The 19,717-nt window shown below is 31.3% G+C and overlaps 1 protein-coding gene across 1 annotated transcript in view; it reads right to left on the reverse strand.

Annotated features, from left to right (window-relative positions):
- Positions 1-19,717, reverse strand: part of LOC114328983 (fasciclin-1) — a 319,916-nt gene that overhangs the window by 193,891 nt on the left and 106,308 nt on the right. The window contains exons 3-4 of the mRNA XM_050658656.1: positions 5,633-5,775; positions 4,683-4,779 (exon numbers count right to left, since the gene is read on the reverse strand). Coding sequence (XP_050514613.1) covers positions 4,683-4,779; positions 5,633-5,775 — 240 coding nt within the window. The remainder of the gene's footprint in view (positions 1-4,682; positions 4,780-5,632; positions 5,776-19,717) is intronic.

Consider the following 19,717-nt stretch of genomic DNA (forward strand, 5'->3'; position numbering starts at 1 on the left):
TTGAGATATCTGGGCATAGATATATCAAGCACTCACGACCCAGTAAAGGACCTGAGGAGTCAGATCAACAACGCATCTGCATTGTCAGGATGTCTGCGGGAGATAATCTGGTCAAATCCGTATATGCGCACAGATAGTAAAATTATAATCTACAAGACTTGCATACGACCGATCATGACATATGGCATAGAAGTGCGCGAAGACACCAACAAAACGAAACAGACGCTAGAAGTTGCCGAAATAAAAATTCTAAGAACAATAGTGGGGAAAACAAGAAGAGACAGAGTTAGAAATACAGACATTATAGTGCAATGCAAAATTCAAGATATTGAAAGATGGGGAAGGCAGCGCAAGAGGATGTGGTACAACCATGTAAGACAAATGGATGAGAATAGACTCTCAACAATTGCCCTAGAAAATAACCCGTCCGATTCAAGACCCCCCAGAATACCACCTAAAAGATGGAGGGATAGTTGGCAATCTATCTTCCAGGAAATTAACCAGAGGCAGCTTCAGAATTAAACAGATCGAAAGATCTCCAAGAAATAAAAAAAGAAGAGGTCTTTAATTATCACCGTAATTATAGCTTTATTAAATTGCTATCGGTATGACGTCTGCTTGACGGAAATCAAATGAATGTGCCGAAACCCAAATAAAGAATTTATTCAATTTTCAATCAAAACTTTTTATTCAGCTGTATAATACCGCCAACATTTTATATATTTTATAAATGTAGACAGACAGTATTTGTTGAATAAAATAATAACTCACGGGATCTTTTAGCTAACGTAATATTTTTTATAAAAATGGGAAAAGAAAAAGCCCTCGGGACGCATCCGACCGCACGAATCTGTTTACGTCTCTTTGGTTTTTAATAAAACTCTTCGATACGTGTCCACATTACAGAAGGATATACTTTTCTCTTTGGTATATTAGTCTGGGGGCCATCTAGATCACCGTGGCCTTTTTAATTCTGATGGATCCACTTAAGTTTTTTTGAAGTTATACTTCTTTAGGCGCAATTGAGAAAAATGTTGGGATTGGAAATAAATGTAAATGTGCGCGAATTCATCAAAAATTGTCAGCCCTACGCGCAGATACGTTATATGTTCGTTCTGATTGGGCACTCCAATGACATGTCAAAAACTATTCAATATGGCGGCTGTGGTTTAAGTATGTGTTGTTGTCACTTTTATTTATGGTTATGGTTGTTAAGTTGTTTTGTAAAAGTTGTAAGAACAGATAAAAAAGTGAGTTTATAGTTGTACTGACTTTTTAAATAGTTTTTATTTGTATTATTGGACTTATTAATATAGAAAAAAAAAGAGTGTGTGTACTTTGTACGCACGTAAGAAGTTATACTTCTATTATGATTTCAACGAAACTAATATATTTTAATCATTTTAATTGTATATTTATTTAAGTCTTAAACTAATCTTAATACTTAAAGTAATACCAAAAATTAAAAATACCGTTAATACGTAATTTTTTATGAACTGCACAAATGTTTAATTTTAAGTTTAATAGTTTCTTTTTTGTATGTATTTTTGGCCGCTGATTACGAATTTCGAGGGTGGATTTCAATCCAAGTAGTCAAACGTTTGTCATAAACAATTTAATTGTTTATAAATAACAAGAATAAAAAACCGCTAAACTCCGTAAAAATGAGTGGCGCATACAATATTCCAGCTACAAAAGATCTGATATGAATATTACGTGGCGTATATTTTGATACAAAACAAAATTTTAGTTTTATTTTAAAATATTTTTCAATAATATTTGCTCAATTTGAAGTAAAACGCGCCACAAAAAGTAACTTTGCTGCAGTTTGAATTTTGAAACTCTTTTGCGGCGCGTTTACTTCAAATTGAGCAAATATTATAGAAAAATCTTTTAAAATAAAACTAGAATTTTGTTTTGCATCACAATGAAAATAAAAATTAATATCAGATATCAAATTTTATTCAAGGTATGTCAAAAATATGAATTTCATTAAAGATTAAAGTACCTTTATCTTTCAGAATATCAGAAATTGTTCTTACGAAAAGTTGTTTGGAATTAAAAATTATGTTTGAATATGCAACGACATCCTTCTAATCGAAAAAAAAAATGTAAATTTTTCTCAAATTACGGATATCCGACATTTTATTACAATTATGATAACTATTTTATTATCAAATTTACAAAAAAAAAAGATATTTTTCATTAAATTCCCTACCTAGTGTAAAATCTAAGATGCAACTATCAGATGTCAACATTTTTCAATTTTATACGAGGTATGTAAAAATATGCATTTCGCGTAACAGTTAAGTACCTTTATAGTTCACAATATTTCAATTAGAAGGATTTAATTGAATATTGAAACATAGTTTTTAGTTACAAACAACTTTTCTTTATACCAATTTTCTATATTGCAAAATATAAAGTTACTTTACTCTTGAGCGAAATTCATATTTTTTGACATACCTCGTATAATATTGACAAAATTTGATATCTGATGATTCTATATGAATTCTAAAATTGATAATAAAGAAGTTCTCAATAAGTTACGCAGACATACTGTATAAGAGGTCAAAAAAATTTTTTTGAACGTTTATTATTGTTTATGCTTGTTGTTAAATGTATTTTAGGTAAGATGTACAGAAAAAAGTTTTGTTGACTTTGTACAAACATTTTTTAACTGATATTTTTCGGTTTTTGTATTACATTTTTTATTTTTCTAAATTTTCTCAAAAAGAACTTTTTTATTTCATGACTAAAGTAAAATAATTTAGTGCATTTAAAAGATACCATCTTATACTTTAAAAATACCTATAAAATTGTAATATATCTGTTCAAACTTGAGTAATACCCTCTTAATTTGGTAATTCTGTAAAACTACGAAATTTTCAGAAATTACATTTTTTGAGACGGCGTTTAAAAAATTGTATTAAAATAATTCAACCGTTCGCTTCGCCTAACGCTAGTATACAGTACGCCAATGTCTGTGAGAAGGGTGACTTTAGCGTTATAAATAAAAAATCATAGAAGCTCTATTTTTAATTTTAGAAAAATCTTTATACAAAGTTTTTGTGTAAAATTTTCTAAATTTTTCAATGGTCAAGTCAGTTTTTTCTTAGATTTATATTTTCGTAGGTAATTAAAAAAAAAACAACTAATTTCGCAGTTCATTTGTTTAATAAAAAATGAAGCCCCATTTCTGAAGTAGAACTTTTTGACATAGACATAGACCATGTGGTGAGACCGCTCCCGTCTGAAAAAAATTCTGATTCGGTTGCTTTGCGGATTCCTATTCAAAAATGTCCCCTTTAAACAGATCTAAAGGGTGCCGGGCGGAATTTTTGGGCAGAAATTGTTTAAATAATTTCTTAAACAAATACAAAAGATCACCTTTTTTTGACACGAAAAATATTTTTATTTTAGGTTTTTTTGGGTCATTCTAAACAAGAAAGGTATTTTGTGATTTTTCTTGAAAATTGACAATTATAGGCGATTTAATATCTGAAAAATGCGAAAATACGCATTTTTAAGGCTTAAAAACTCATATTATAATTAGTATTTTTGAGGTTGCCAAGCACCTAAATTGTAGTTTAGACATTCATTTTCAAGATCATGAGGAAATAGCAGGTCTAACCTTAATTTTGACCGCCGTTTTTTAATTGTTACTTATGCGTGTCCATCCGATTTTTTTGCAGGTGCGATGCGCACTATTTTCAAAAATCTCCTATTTTCCTCCTAAAAATATATTTTTTAGATTCTTTGGGACATTCTAAATAAAATATGTTTTTTGTATTTTTTCGAAAAAGTCATTGGTTTTAAAGTTTCAAGCGATTTAAAATTCGAAAGTACCCATTTTCGGATTTTAAATAGCATATAACTTTAAAACTATTAACTTTTGAGAAAAATGACAAGAAACCCATTTTATTTAGAATGTCCCAAAGAATCTAAAAAATATATTTTTTTGAGGAAAATAGGAGATTTTTAAAAATAGTGCGCGCCGCACCGGCACAAAAATCGGATGGACACGCATAATTAACAATTAAATAACAACGGTGTAAATTAAAGTTAGACAAGACTAGTCTGCATAATCTTGAAAATCAATGTTTAAACTACAATTTAACTACTTGGCAACCTCAAAAATACTAATTTAAATATGAATTTAAGCCTTCAAAATGCGTATTTTCGCATTTTCAGATTTTAAATCGCCTATAACTCGAAAACTATCAATTTGAGAATCTTTTGAGATACCTTTCTTGTTTAGAATGATCCAAAAAATCTAAAAAAATATTTTTCGGGACAAAAAAGATGATTTGTATTTGTTTAAAAAAATTGTTTAGACAATTTCTGCCCAAAAATTTCGCCCGGCACCCATCAGATTTGTTTAAAGGGAATCTTTTTGAATAAGGATTCACAAAGAAACCGAATCAGAAATTTTTTCAGACGGGAGCGGTCTCGCCACATGGACTAACATGTTGTTTATTAAACACTTCTTAGTACAATTACATAAAGTTATATCTTGTTTGATTTTTTCCGTAAGCAAAAACTCTATTGACTCCCCTATATCTCGAATTTATAATCTAGGTTATAATATAATTATTATGTCACACCCTACCCGGCCCATAGACTATACAGAAGGATATACTTTTCTCTTTGGTATATGGCTTGTGTCGTTTTCTACTTACCCCAAATCCTTCATCGATCGGAATGAAGAACGTGTGGCCCCCTTCGACTTTGTAGATGTCCTGCTTGCCCTTCTGCTGAACTCTCTGATGAAAATTCCTGCAAAGGAGGACCTTTTATGAAATATTCTCAAATATTCAGCAAAGAATTTCGAAGGCATGCTCTCGAAAAGTTCGATACATTTGTCGAGTATTTTGATATGCTCAACAGGATGTTCCTTATGTGATTAGTTTTTTGTTATAGAAAAATATTGAGTAATTTTAAACTTGAAAATTTACAAATCTTAAAAAATAAGCAAATTAAAATTTGGTCACCACAAATCTTAATCCTTAATTTTTTACTCTCATGTGTGGTGGCGCTCACATGAGATAAGGTCCGACACAACCGTCTCATGTAGTTGCTTAAAGATAGGTACAGTGTCTTTTTATTCAAAAGCAATAGTTATTTTTATGTATCATAATTTTTGTGGTTATTTTAGCGACCGTAAATTTTTAATTAACAATTTAATTGTTGCTAAACTGTTCATTCAATTTTCATCGGCTTCTGGAATTATAATCTATACGAAAAGAGATTTTATATTACCAAGTTATTTAATTATTAATAAACAATTACTTCTCTAAAATATTAGTTGAAAATTAAATATTTTTCCGCGGAAAATTTTCGTCGAACTAAATCGGGAAAAACACGTATCTATGCAGAATTTAATTACGGTGAATTTTTATTTGAGTGTTTTTGGTGTAAAGTTAAAATATTATTTTGCATACCTATATTATTAATATATACAATCATAACATTCGGTTCCAGCAATAAAACTGTTGGTAAATAACTTTTCCCAAAAATGGCCTATTCTCCGATAATCTTCCCAGACTATGTACCTTAACCTCGAATTCCACTTCCCCATTTGATCAGAAGGTCTTAATCTCACCTAGTAACCTACATTAAAGTTGCTTACCTGACTCTAAAAGGGCTCTGACTGTTAGAGATGAGAGAGTCGTAATTGTCAAGGAACTCCCACGCTGAGGGGTTGTACACCCTGTTCGACACGGTGCTGGGCGAGATCGTGGGGATCAAAACTTCGTCGATTTTGTGAAGAACCTGAAATTGAGTTAAAACAAAAATTAAAACAAAGCCGCTCTAAGCGGTGGCACGTGGCTTGAGTACGCATTACGCGATTGGGGTGGATGGTGGTGAGTATGCAGACGTTGTCGTTGCTGGAGATATGAGGATTTGGGGCATTAATGGGTCAATAACTTGCAATTATCACTGAAATTTTTTGAATTCTGGTAAGACAAGTATTATTTTTACTTGTTTCATTCATAATTTCTATTTCTTAACAGGGTATTCCAGCATTCTGTCAAAATTAAATAAATGTGGCGCCTGGGAGGCAAATATAAATGTTATTCTGTTAAATAATTGATGGATTCGACCGTTACTTGATGGAAGTTCATTTTATCTCACAATAAAACACTGAAAACTTTTGTTTTCTATACTTCCACAAAATTTATTATTTACAACTGTGTGACTACAGCTGTTTCGGCGGAGTGCCTTTCTCAAGTGATATAATTTACAATGTGTTTGCCTTTTTAAGTCTCTAACTGAAGAGGTTGAGGAGTGGGGAGCTGTTTGTCTCGAGTTGGTCATTCAGAATTATATCTGTATTTTTCAGTTTATTAATTTCCATAGATTCTAAAAAAGATAGCTTAAGGCCTTTATTTTGGATATGCAGAATTTGAAACTCTTCATTGAAAGATTGATTATGATCTAGAAGGTGAAGTGCGTATGTAGAAGTGTAAATTATATCACTTGAGAAAGGCACTCCGCCGAAACAGCTGTAGTCACATAGTTGTAAATAATAAATTTTGTGGAAGTATAGAAAACAAAAGTTTTTAGTGTTTTATTGTGAGTTATTGTTTTAGTTCTTAATGTGTTTTATATCATTTTAGTTGCGTTTATTTGTAATTTTTTTGTGCAAGGATTAATTTATAATTTTAACTGGAAGAATCGATTTAAAAATATAATATGCCTCATTTTTGGTGTGCTTTGAAGTGTGGAATGCAAAGTAACTGTGATAAAGTTGAGTTTTATCGGCTACCATCAGTGCTATATTTTAAAAATAAACTGAACTAAATAAGTTATTATCCGAGAAACAAAAACAATGGTTAAATGATGTAAAATGTCCTATAAAAATGCTAAATAACTAACTATGTCCATGTTACTTACTATTGAAAAACTGTCTCCACTCTAGTTTAACTTAGCCTCCTTGAGGGAAAAATCAATATATATTATTTATTTTGCCAATCTTTTGTTTGTACCTAATAGCAACATCTGTATTGTATGGCAGCAACTTTCGAAAATATTCACTCATGTTTATTTATTCACTGCATAAAACAAAATAAAGTCAAAGTTTTAAAGTCGTTAGACACCTACTCCATGGACGTCAGTTGCAATGCGGGGATAAGCTCTCGGAGATTGGTCACCTGGGGCAGAGAGTCAATAATAAACGAGCCTAGCTCACCAAAAACATACCCATAACCTAAACTAACAACCTACCTGTTATGCAACAAAGACACCTTAGATGGAATAGATGCTGAAACCGTTAACTAACCCATACACAATATGCCCCTAAGGCCAAAAGGCCCTTCAGGCAAAGTGGACATTTTTACTTAGGACACAACTATTTATCATCGAATGGACACTATATTTTTTTTTCTATTCAGAATAGATGGAAAAATATATTAGGATGGCTAGCGAATAAAGTAGAATTGCCCGATCACAAGTTTAACGTCGTAACCATTAGACGATTTCGGCGATAATAGTTAAGTGGATAACAATTTTGGAACTCGATAACTCCTAAATGGTTTAACCGATTTTGATCACTAAACACGCGTTTTAAACGTATTTGTAAGTAGCATGTGATGCACCTAAGGTTAAATATAATATCTGAAGGTCTTATGGGATTTAATGAGCATAAAAAACCGTTTTTTAATACCAATACTAATAACCCTGCGTGGGTTATGAGGATTGTATGTTTCTAAATAAAAAAACCAGATCAGTCAATTAAAAAAACTCATTTTGTTCCTAATTCTTCATTTTAAACATTCTTCGCATTTTTGAATGTCCTGCAATTGATTTAAAACAAAACCTGCCTTCAAATCTAAAAACAGTAATTTATTTCAATGCTTTTCCCTCTTTTACCGATGGTAAATAAACGCTTGTCATTTGTATTGTGTATTCGAGAGAATTAGGCAGACAGGGAGAAAATTCCATCCATTAAAGACACAACCGCAAAAGCGCGGCTGCAGGGCATTTTCGAAATGGAAAAAGAAAAAAGAACAATATCCACTTATCTCTACTAAGAGTGGATATGTGTGTTGATCCGTCGAAAGGTTTTCCCACACAACTGCGTATTTTTATTTTGTTGACAAAAATATGTTCTGCTAAAACAGTGTCGTTACTCAATATCACTCAGTTCTGTTAAGTGATATGAGCTAGAGAAACAGGATAAAAAATATTGCATTAGCTATACACTTTGAAAAATACAGATTTAAGCGCTCTCATTATTACATTCCCCTATTTTAGATATTTGCTATTTTTGCTCTCATATAATAAAACATTATTTTTCAAACTCAACAAACTGTTTTTTATGGATTTTGGGAATTTTCAAAATTTTGTAGACTTCAAAATAAATCAAGATTTTTTATAGACTATATATGTACATGTACATGTATACATAGTAATTTGATGCAACTGAGGCTTTTAGGACATTCATAAAAGAAACGCGTTAAAGGAATCCAAAAACATGGGGGTCTTTTGTAGTCCAGAAAGCCACTGCGCATCCGCTAGGAAAAATATTCTAATTCGGATTTTTTGCACAATCTTACTCAAAAAGGACCCCTTTTAACAAATTTGCATGTTGCCAAGACCAAAAGGTGATCAAAAATTTTTTAAACGTTTTTTTTTGTTTTTTCCTAAAATTATTTTTTTTGCATGGAAAACAGTTTTTTTTAGGTTTTTTTGATTATTCTAAACAGAAAAGGTCTTTAGTGACTTTTCTCTAAAAATGATAGTTTTTGACATATAAGCGATTAAAAATTGAAAAATTGCGAAATCGGCCATTTTTAACCCTCAAAAACTATGCGAAAAACTTAAAATTTGAATGTTGCCAAGGTAGGTAGATATTCTTTAAACATCGACTCATGAAATCCCGAAGAGTTTTTTGCAATACAATATTCAAAACTCCTTTGTTTTTTAATTGATAATCAAGCGTGCGCGACACTATTTTCCACCGACAGTATGGTGCAAATGAAAGGAATAAATTCGTTATTTCCTAAACCGTCGACTTCAAGGAAAAATCCCGAAACAGGTCGATTTGTATTTTTAAGTTACGATATTATGGCATATATGGTATACTAGTGACGTCATCCATCTGGGCGTGGTGACGTAATCGATGATTTTTTTAAATGAGAATAGGGGCCGTGTGCTAGCTCATTTGAAAGGTTCTTCAATTCTCTATTTAGTAATATAAACATTTATATAATTATTTATACAGGGTGTCCTTCTACTTCTTTTTTGTCAAATAATTTAATTTAATAAAACTTTTTTGGACACCCTGTATAAATAATTATGTAAATGTTTACACTACTGAATAGAAAATTCAATAACCTTTCAAATGAGCTACCACACGACCCCTATTCTCATTTAAAAAAATCATCGATTACGTCATCACGCCCAGACGGATGACGTCACTAGTATACCATACATGCCACAATATCACAACTTAAAAATAAAAATCGACCTGTTTCGGGTTTTTTCTTAAAGTAGCCGGTTTACGAAATAACGAATTTATTCATATTGTATACACATGCAACGAACGGTGGAAAATAGTGTCGCGCACGCGTGATTAGAAATTAAAAACAAAGGAGTTTTGAATATTATATTTCAAAAAACTCTTCGGGATTTCATCAATCGATGTTTAAAGAATATCTACCTACCTTGGCAACATTCAAATTTTCAGTTTTTCACATAGTTTTTGAGGGTTAAAAATGGCCGATTTCGCAATTTTTCAATTTTTAATCGCTTATATGTCAAAAACTATCCTTTTTAGAGAAAAGTCACTAAAGACCTTTTCTGTTTGGAATGATCCAAAAAACCTAAAAAAAAATTTTTCCATACAAAAAAAATAATTTTAGGAAAAAAACAAAAAAAAAAAACGTTTAAAAAATGTTTGACCACTTTTTGGTCAACATGCAAATTTGTTAAAAGGAGTCCTTTTTGAGTAAGATTGTGCAAAAAATCCGAATTAGAATATTTTTCCTAGCGGATGCGCAGTGGCTTTCTGGACTATTGGGGAATTGTCTGCGAGCTGGATAGAAAGAACCTACCCTATGGGATAAAATGTGACGTTTCAGCAACTGACAAGAGATAGCAAATTATGACATTGTCCGTTATAGAAAAATAGTTATTTATGATATAGGTAAGTGTTAAAAGTACACGTTTAAGGCACGCATGTGAAAGTTTACAGAATGAGCGATAGCGAGTTCTGCAATTCACATGAGTGCCTTAAAATGTACTTTTAACACGCATATCATACAATATTTTTTCTACAAACCTAATTACAGGACAATATCTACAAAAACTTTTACTTGAACTTGACTGACATTCCATTTTTATATTTTTTTGACATTACATCAAAATTGCCTATACGGTCAATACGAACTGCAGTGCCTTAATAATATTTTAAAGCACTAGTGCCTTAAAGTAGCATTTTTAACGCTCGTATGGAGTGCTAAAAATTGCATTTTTAACACGGTTGTAGAAAAATTATATATTTTTATTACTACCCCTATGTTCAGATATATTGGAAAGATGAATTATCTTGGAAAGGACTTATGGTAATATTTAAATTTTTGTCAGATTTTTAGTTTTCTGAAAAAAATAATTACCTTCTTTATTTTCTGTTCTGCTAAAAATCCTTAAAACATAGTGAATAATTTTTATGCAAGGTTGCCTATACCTATTTATATTTAGTTATAAAGCTCACCAAGCCTTTAAAATCTATGGCCGAAAAGTTGAATTTTCTATTAGAATTTAAAATTTCTTATAGTCTTTCCATAAAGTTCAAAACCACTTCCGTCCAATGATTTCTGTCCATGGACGTATACAAGATCTTTATTTATACGTCCATGTTTCTGTCCAATGCTTTATCTTTCTAATTGTTAATATTACTTTTTTGTTAGTCTTCACATACGCAGGCCTTTCATTTATTTCTTGGTTTAGTTATTCTTCTTTTTTGAATTGGCTTTCGTCACAGTACCATTTTCGGAATTCTTTCCTTTTCCAATCTTTCAATGTGCCCTAAATATTATCGTATTGTATGTGCTTTGATTACCGTCGTTATGTATAGTTCGTTATACAGGGTAGCGGTAAAGTATGGAAACACGGTAACTTCTTGGAAACCGCTGAAATGATTTTTATAAATTTTGGTGGGTAAGGCCAATGCAGCCGATATGCAGGTAATTACATTGTTGTAAAATCTTCCGTTTTTCTGGAAATCTAATGAAATTTCTTATTTCAAATAGAATACCCCGTATATTTTTTCCGTTTTCACGTCCTTAAGAAATACTGATTATTTCTCATGTTATATTCCCTATACCTAAATGGCATAATTTCAGAGTTTTTGCTACACTTATTAAAAAAAAATTAACAAATTATAAAAATCAATGATGGGATATCGTTGGTATAGAGCAGATATATGACTGGCCCTAGGACACTTCCTTGTGGAACTCCAGCTTTAACTTCGCTTAATTCTGAATATGCTTCCTCATTTTTAACTCGAAATATGTCGGATATATATGATTCTAGGATTTCAGAATATTGTTTTGATAAGTAGCATCTCATTTTGTGATATAATCCCTCATGCCACACTTTGTCAAAAGCCTGCGCTACATCAAGAAAAATTGCAGAACAGACTTTTCGTTCTTCTAGAGCCATTCTCCTGATGATGTTAAAATAGTATATATAAATAAATTATAATAAAAAGAGATTTTTATTTAATTATATTCTTTTCTTTTGAAGTTTATAATAGAAAAATGTCGCGCCACTGTTTTGTGATCTAAAACCCCAGGATCCTTCCAACCAGTGGCAGTATCTAATGGTAAAAAATAGCTTCAACATAATATATCTTGACGTTTCGAAGGTGCTGGCGCAAATGCAAGAAAGAGAAAGAGAAATGTAATTGGAAAATAACTGTGAATTCGGAAGTAAATAAAAAATGGGGTTGCTTCCATTAAATTAAACTCATCTAAACAACTTTTATACAGAAAGAAACAAGAAGTAACAATTTGTTTCGTACGAAAGAGGTAACAGTATTTTTTTTAAAGTATGTATGTTATAGTCAAAGCCCGAATTTCAGGCACTCCTAGGTTTGACTAGGTAATCCTCAGGTCTGACTGGCGGTCTTAGTCAAAGCCCGAAATAAATTACAGTTTCGGCCTTTGACTAGTCAAACCTAGGAGAGACTAAGTTGGTCAGGCAAAGGTCGAAATTTAATTTTATGAAATCGGGGTTTGACTAGTCAAACCCCGATCAGCTATTAAAATGTCGTAATTTGTTAGATTGGGTTTAATAAAATGTCAGTTTTTAATTTTAATGTATATTTTCGTAATTAAAATAAAAAAAAATAGTGTTTATTCTCACATGTTGAGGCAGTAGGGAGGTAGTAGGTAATATTTAGAGTTACACAATACGTTAGACATTTTACACTTACATAATTTTGAAGAGCAGTTTTCTTATTGCAGTAGAATTTTATAAAGCCTTGTCTTCCCAGTTTAGAATCTTTTGTTCTAATTTATCTTAGAGACAGCTTAACGTCTGGAACATCTTCGAAATCAAAAAAATTCTCTTTGCATTCTCTTATTTGATTTCTTGAAAAAAGTGTGTTTGTTGTTACGTATTTTATACCAACTCTATATAAACCGTCAATTGTTTTATCTTGTATGATACCCAAAATATTTCGAGCATCTCCTTTGGCTCTATCGAAGCTGGGAATAGGGAGTGTTACAGTTTTTCCAATCGAAATTGGAGGAATTTTTTTTCACTATATTGTTTCATAGCATTAGCCTGCACATGAAGACCTTCAATCGCCTTTTCTTTATTTATTTTAATCTTTTCTGTCTGTGCACAACGCATGCATGTAACTTTTCTTTCAAAACCTTCATAGTATGCACCAAGTGTGCAAGCGCACACAACATGTACCACCTGATTACAAATTATGCACGTATATGTGTCAGATCTCTCTTTTTGGCAAATACAACAAACAGCATCTGAAAAAATTACCAAATTACATGTAAATAAGAATCAAACTCCGTTCGCTCAACTCAGTCGGATTTTGATAGATTCAGAGTGGGAAACGTACAACACAAAATTTCCTGCCTCACAATTTCATTAAAAAAAAAAAAAAAGAATTATTGGAAATATTGGGAGTGTATACACTAAACTCATACAATTCTGTGGAAGCTATTTCCTTAAAATATTTTTATTGTGTGTAAAAATTTTAAAAATATCTTTAAATATTTAATGAAATAATTTTCTCATTTGCTATGGTGTAACACACATTTTTTTTGGGTGTAATTTCCTCCAATTTCGATCAAAAAAATTATAACAATACCTATCCCCAGCTTTGATAGAGCCAATGGAGATGCTCGAAATATTTTGTGTATCATACAAGATAAAACAATTGACGGTTTATATAGAGTTGGTACGAAATACGGAACATAAACACACTTTTTTCAAGAAATCAAGTAAAAGAATGCAAAGAGCATTTTCTTAATTTCGAAGATGTTCCAGACGTTAAGCTGTCTCAGTAAGAGAAATTAGTACAAAAGAGTACATTAGACTCTTCTGTAAGAGAAATTAGTACAAAATATTCTAAATTTGGAGGACAAGACTTTTAAGAATGCTACTGCAATAAGAAATGCTCTTCAAAATTATGTAATTGTAAAAGGTCAACGTATTGTGCAACACTAATGCCTGGTTGCACCAACATATCTTAAGCTCCAGCTTAGCTAAGCTCTACTTATAGATAGGGCCTCCTTGAGTATCACGTACGTTGCATCATAATTTTAGATTCTTACCTCATTATCAATTATATCTATTATTATATGATGGTATTCTTATTGTAATATATTATAATTATATTATATTATTTCTTATGGTATTCTCGACTTAAGCTTAAGATCTGTTGGTGAAATTGGGCATAAATGCCATACTGCCTCAACATGTGAGAATAAACACTAATTTTTTATTTAAATAAAAAATGACGTTTTAATAAACCTAGTCTAACAAATTACATTTTATTTGGGGTCGGGATCGGGGTTTGACTAGTCAAACCCCGATTTCATAAAATTAAATTTCGACCTTTGCCTGACCAACTTAGTCTCTCCTAGGTTTGACTAGTCAAAGGTCGTAACTGTAATTTATTTCGGGCTTTGACTAAGACCGCCAGTCAGACCTGAGGATTGCCTAGTCAAACCTAGGAGTGACTGAAATTCGGGCTTTGACTATAACACGTATATTATTTAGATTTAGATTTCAGTAACCTTCGATCTTAACACTCGGCATTTTGGTTCCAGTACAAGTTTTTTTTAGTAATTTGATGCCTTTTCCATCTTAACCGACTTCTTGCAGACCTTCTAATAGTAGGTCGTGTCTTACTCTATCAAATGCTTTTCGAAGCCTATAAAGCATATAGACTTCGACTTTCGAAGTCTTTTTCAATCGAAAATTTCGTGTATATAATATATACATTTTTGGCAAAGTAACGTAAGTGACATTTTTGGCGAAAATCATGTTTTTTCATTAAACTAACTAGACAAGGCGGAAACGGCGGGTTCGTTGGGAAAAATATTCCCATGAGATATTTGTGCATAATCACATCCGTGAGACATCCCAGAATAAGGATCAAGAAGTCGCCCACGTGAAAAGTGGGCCAATTTTTTTTTAACAATTTTTTTTAATCAAATTGAAAAAATCAATATTTTTGGCCCGGACTATTCTCTTTAGGTTTTTTTGGATCATTCTGGACAAAAAAACTCTCTTATAATTTTTCTCTAAAGTTGATCCTTTTCGAGTTATAAGCAATTTAAAATTTGAAAAACGCGAAAATGGCTATTTTTAAGACTTAATAACTCGGTTAAAATTATTATTATGAAAGTCAGAAAGTGACTAAATCAAAGTTTAAAGTCGCCGCTACATGATCCTGAAGAAATCTGTGTCATTAATTTACTACTAAGCTGTGATTTTTAATTAATAAAAAAGAGCGGTTAGATCATATTGACGCCGCTGTAAATGTGAGTGCGAGTAAGATGCACAATTGGACTGTTGGAATGGCTTCTCTCTCGCACTCAGAATTTACAGCGACCGCACACGTGCATGACGCGTATTATTATTACTTAAAAATAACAGCTTAGTAATTAAAAAATGACAAAAGTTTCTTCAGGATCTTGTAGGGGAGGCTTTAAACTTTGATATAGTCATATATTGACTTTCATAATAATAACTTTTAACCGAGTTATTAAGCCTTGAAAATCGCCATTTTTCGTTTTTTTCAATTTTAAATTGCTTATAAGTCGAAAACGATCAACTTTAGAGAAAAATTATAAGAGACCTTTTTTGTCCAGAATGGTCCAAAAAATTAAAGAAAAAATTGTTTGGGCCAAAAATATTGATTCTTGCAATTTGATTAAAAAAAAATTGTTAAAAAAAATTGGCCCACTTTTCACGTGGGCGACTTCTTGAACCTTATTCTGGAATATCTCACGAATGTGATTATGCAAAAAAATCTCATGGGAATATTTTTTCCTTCGAACCCGCCGTTTTCGCCTTGTCTAAACGCCATTAGTGTTTAGAAGGTAATGCCAAAGTGTAGTAAGCCTAGAATTACTTTAAACCTTTTTTTTAACTATTTTAAAAACGTATGTCCAGAATTTTTTTAATCATACCCGCAAAAGAAACGCAACTTTAGCACCATTTCCATAATAATAACGTAAGCAAACGTCGTTTACCGCCATAATAACGTAACTATCGGTCGGTTTCTGTTACTTACGTCAGATTTTCGCAGTCAGTGTTTGGCTTACGACAGTCACAGATTCGTGCTACAATCGACTAAATTATTGATTTTAGGTAAGTTATAACGAAAAACATGTTTTTGTAGTTATTTTTCAAAAAACTCTAAAACCTTAACTAACATTATGAACCTGTAAAACTCCTTTTCATATTTAAGTTCGTTTATTTATTACAATTTATTTTGATATAACCTAAGAAAAAATTCGGTTGAATTGTTTGTTAAAAACTCTTTGTAAATTTTAATATATGTAAAATTTATATTTTATTTATTTATATATATTTACGAGCAAAGCTCATTGCAATAAAACATTACAGAATATATGAAGAACTAACAAAATATTACAAATATACGTAAAATACAATAAGATACAATAAACACTACGACAATAAAGCAAGTCAAAAAGTAAAAATAACAGGTAAAGATATATAATCACAAGTTTAAAATATTCAAGAACATAAAACTAGAGGGTGCAATCCTTTAGCGTTTTTAAAAATCGCGAACTATCCGCAAAGAAATCCACACAATTGGAGCAAGCATTTGCCTGTCTAGAAACCCTCGAGATGAAAGAATTTGCAGTGAAGTTAGTTCTGCTGATGGGAGTATGAAACGTAGATCTTGAACGTGTGATTCTGGAGGGAATATGTAAACCTACTTACTCCAGGAGCTCAGGGCAGTCGTGAATTGAATTTATAATATTATACAACATGTACATGTCCTTTTTTTTCCGTCTGCTTGATAGGGTGTCAATGTTAAGTTCTAGTTCAAGATCCATATAATTCCAGTCTCTACGGTTTGTTTTGAATGCGACGAACCTAAGGAATAGGTGCTGGATCCTTTCAATCTTACAGTTGTATGTCTCATAGGCGGGTGACCAGACGCAAGATGCATATTCCACGATTGGCCTCACCATTGCACAGTACAACAGTTTAAACGATCTCAACTGCTTAAAGTCTTGGGAGCATCTTTTAATAAAACCTAACAGTTGAAGCGATTTTGAGATGATACTGCTTATATGAATATTGAAAGATAGTCCAGAGTCAAGTGTAACTCCAAGATCTTTTATGGATGTGACTAAAAAATGTAAAATGTTTGTTAAAAAATAAGTTAAAAATTGTAAAATTATCAATTTCAACTCTTGTACATATCTAGAAAACGGTTAGAAATAAATAAATATTGCTTGCATGTTTCTATTCTGATTTGCATAGAATAGTGCAGTCACCGAAGCTTTTCACCTTCGATTTCGTTGAACCTTCATCGATTTTCATGAAAATTGGTGAGTAGTTAGAGGATACCTCAAGGAATAAAGGTGATATGATGCAAACTTGCGCTTTTACCCTGGTAGTGGATGCTCCCGCTTCTCGGGGGTGAAAATTATTTTATTAAAAATAATACCATAAGTCGATAGAGGGACAAATTCTAAGCCAAATTTGTTATATAACGTTATTAAAATAAATTAATTTTTTTTGAGGTTATGAAAGATTTTATTTTTTTCGTAATAAAAAGCCTGTTTTAAAGCTGTTTTTCACGTATAACTCAAAAACTATAAGCTTTTACAAAAAAGTTATTATTAACAAAATGGAGGATAATAAAAAACTAAATACACTCCTTACTTAAAGAACTAAACTAATGTTAATTGAAAGTGAGTTGTCAAAGTACTTCGGAATACCTATCAAATGAGCTTCAGAAGAAGTTAATAGCTTCAAAACTAAGCAAGTTATGATGAAAATAGAGAACCCTTTCGAATTTTGTAGGAAAAAGTGAAAAATAAAACGTATTCCATTTCCACAAAAAATTAAAAATTTATAGTAATCCTTACACGAATTTCTTTATATTAGTATAAGTAATTATTCCAACAAATTTGACCGGTTTAGAATGCATATTTTTGAAAAAAAAAGTGTAATTTAAAAATCAGAATTTTTAAAATGAGCGTAAGTTTCATTTTCTTTTGATAATAACTCTAAAAATTTTAGTTTTCCGTGTCAAATATTTTACTTTTTTTACTTAATTTATTGTTGTAACGTTATTTTGTGTTTCTTATAATAAACGATTGTTTGTAATTCTTTCCAAATTACTTTAAGTGCTACAATTTCCCGCCAAAGTGACGTATGTGTGTGCTTACGTTACATTTTTATCAAGACTGAAGATTTTAGAACCTGTAAAATAACTTAAGTATCAATTAACCGCTAAAACTATAAAAAAACTTCAAAAAATATTGTTTTTTATTAAACCGTAGACCTCAAAAAACACCCTGGTAAATTTTGTATAATTTAAATAAGCTTAACCAGGTTAAATTAAAAACATGGTTTTTCTACAAAAACGTTTTTGGTGACTTACGTTACTATGCCAAAAATGTATCGATATAGTGTCGCATGTAGGAGTATTATGCGCCATTGACGAGAACTGCCGTTCTCTTGTAATTTAATAACGAAACTTCTGAGCCTTGAAACAAACGGCGCTAATAAATGATACTATTTATTTGTCTCTTTCTCTCTCTCCCTCGCAAACAGGTTGTTGAAGCAATTAACATAATAGCAGCAATATACAGTAATTAACTTCTATATTTATAGTAAAACAAGATGCACAAACAATGCTCGCATTATGAAAAGTCAGTAGTCTGGAAAATGATCTTCCTGAGCAATATAATATTATTTCAACTTTTCTGTTTATTAAAAGTTCTTCGCATTTCAGCATCCATTTCTTTATTACACAGATTCGAGCTGTACTTAAACTATATTAGTATTTCTAGCCCAATTCACTTTAACTGCGTTTTCTAGAAAGAAAATACATATTATTAAAGGCGTGTCCGTTGTTTTAGTAGGACACTTGTGTAAATATTAATTTAAATTTACCAAATAGCAGATGTCATGTATTTAGCTCTACATATTGTTTTAAACTAGAAGTCAAACAATTAGAAATGCACGTAATAGATTTAATGACATCATAACCCACCCGTACAAACTTAAAGGCAAACAAATTCAACAAATTTTTCCTCATATACAGTTGAGTCCGCGAGTCTTTACCCGTGCGTCATTAATACCTGGTGAGATAAAACACATACTTTTTATTTAGCATCATTCTCTTCCACGCATGAAATTAATGACAAACCAGCTGCCGCCCGATATTAAGTAAAAACACATGTTATTTTTATGAACGATTTAGACTCAGTGTATTGAAAGAGATAGGTACAAAGAAAGACGATTGGGGATGTCTTCACATATTTTAAGTACAATTTCTAACGTTTTGGTTTGTTTACTTTTTTGGCTGTCAGTTTGTTGAATTTTTTGCTGCTATTTTGTCGAATTTTTGCATTTTGAATTTTATCATACAAACAGTTGTTTTCACAACTAATTTTATATTGGAGTTAGAAATTTTGTGATAAGTTTATATTATTTTAAGATAAATTTCGACGACGTACAAAGCTAACCTCATTGTTGACACAGTTGAATGCTTGTGTTTAAGGTTCCGCCAAAGTGAGTAAAATAACAAAAAAAAAATATGTTATTGAATTTTTTTATAAATTTTTTATTTATCTATTAATCAATGAAAATAAAATAATTTATTAAACTACTCCAAATGTAGCTGTAATTATGCACCAAAATTTTAAAGCAAAACTTAAATTTGACATTCTATTTATTTGATAACTTCAAATTTTATAAAAAGCCGTGATCGGAATAATATCTATTTGCCGTTGCGTTTAGTAAATTTCCGACTTATTTCGTATGCTTTAAATGATGACGCACGGGTAAAGACTCGCCGACTCAACTGTATTAGCTTTTTCTCTACCGTCAAGTTTGGCAGGACAGCGCTGTTGCCAAATAAAAAACACATATTTATTTACCAAAACTGCTGTTTCTCTTTGTCTTTAAAACAAATCGATAATTTTAGAGCTGTAGTGCAATTACTACTGATTATTTC

Source organism: Diabrotica virgifera, chromosome 8 (assembly GCF_917563875.1).
Source record: "Diabrotica virgifera virgifera chromosome 8, PGI_DIABVI_V3a".
In the NCBI taxonomy this organism is placed as follows: Eukaryota; Metazoa; Arthropoda; class Insecta; order Coleoptera; family Chrysomelidae; genus Diabrotica; species Diabrotica virgifera.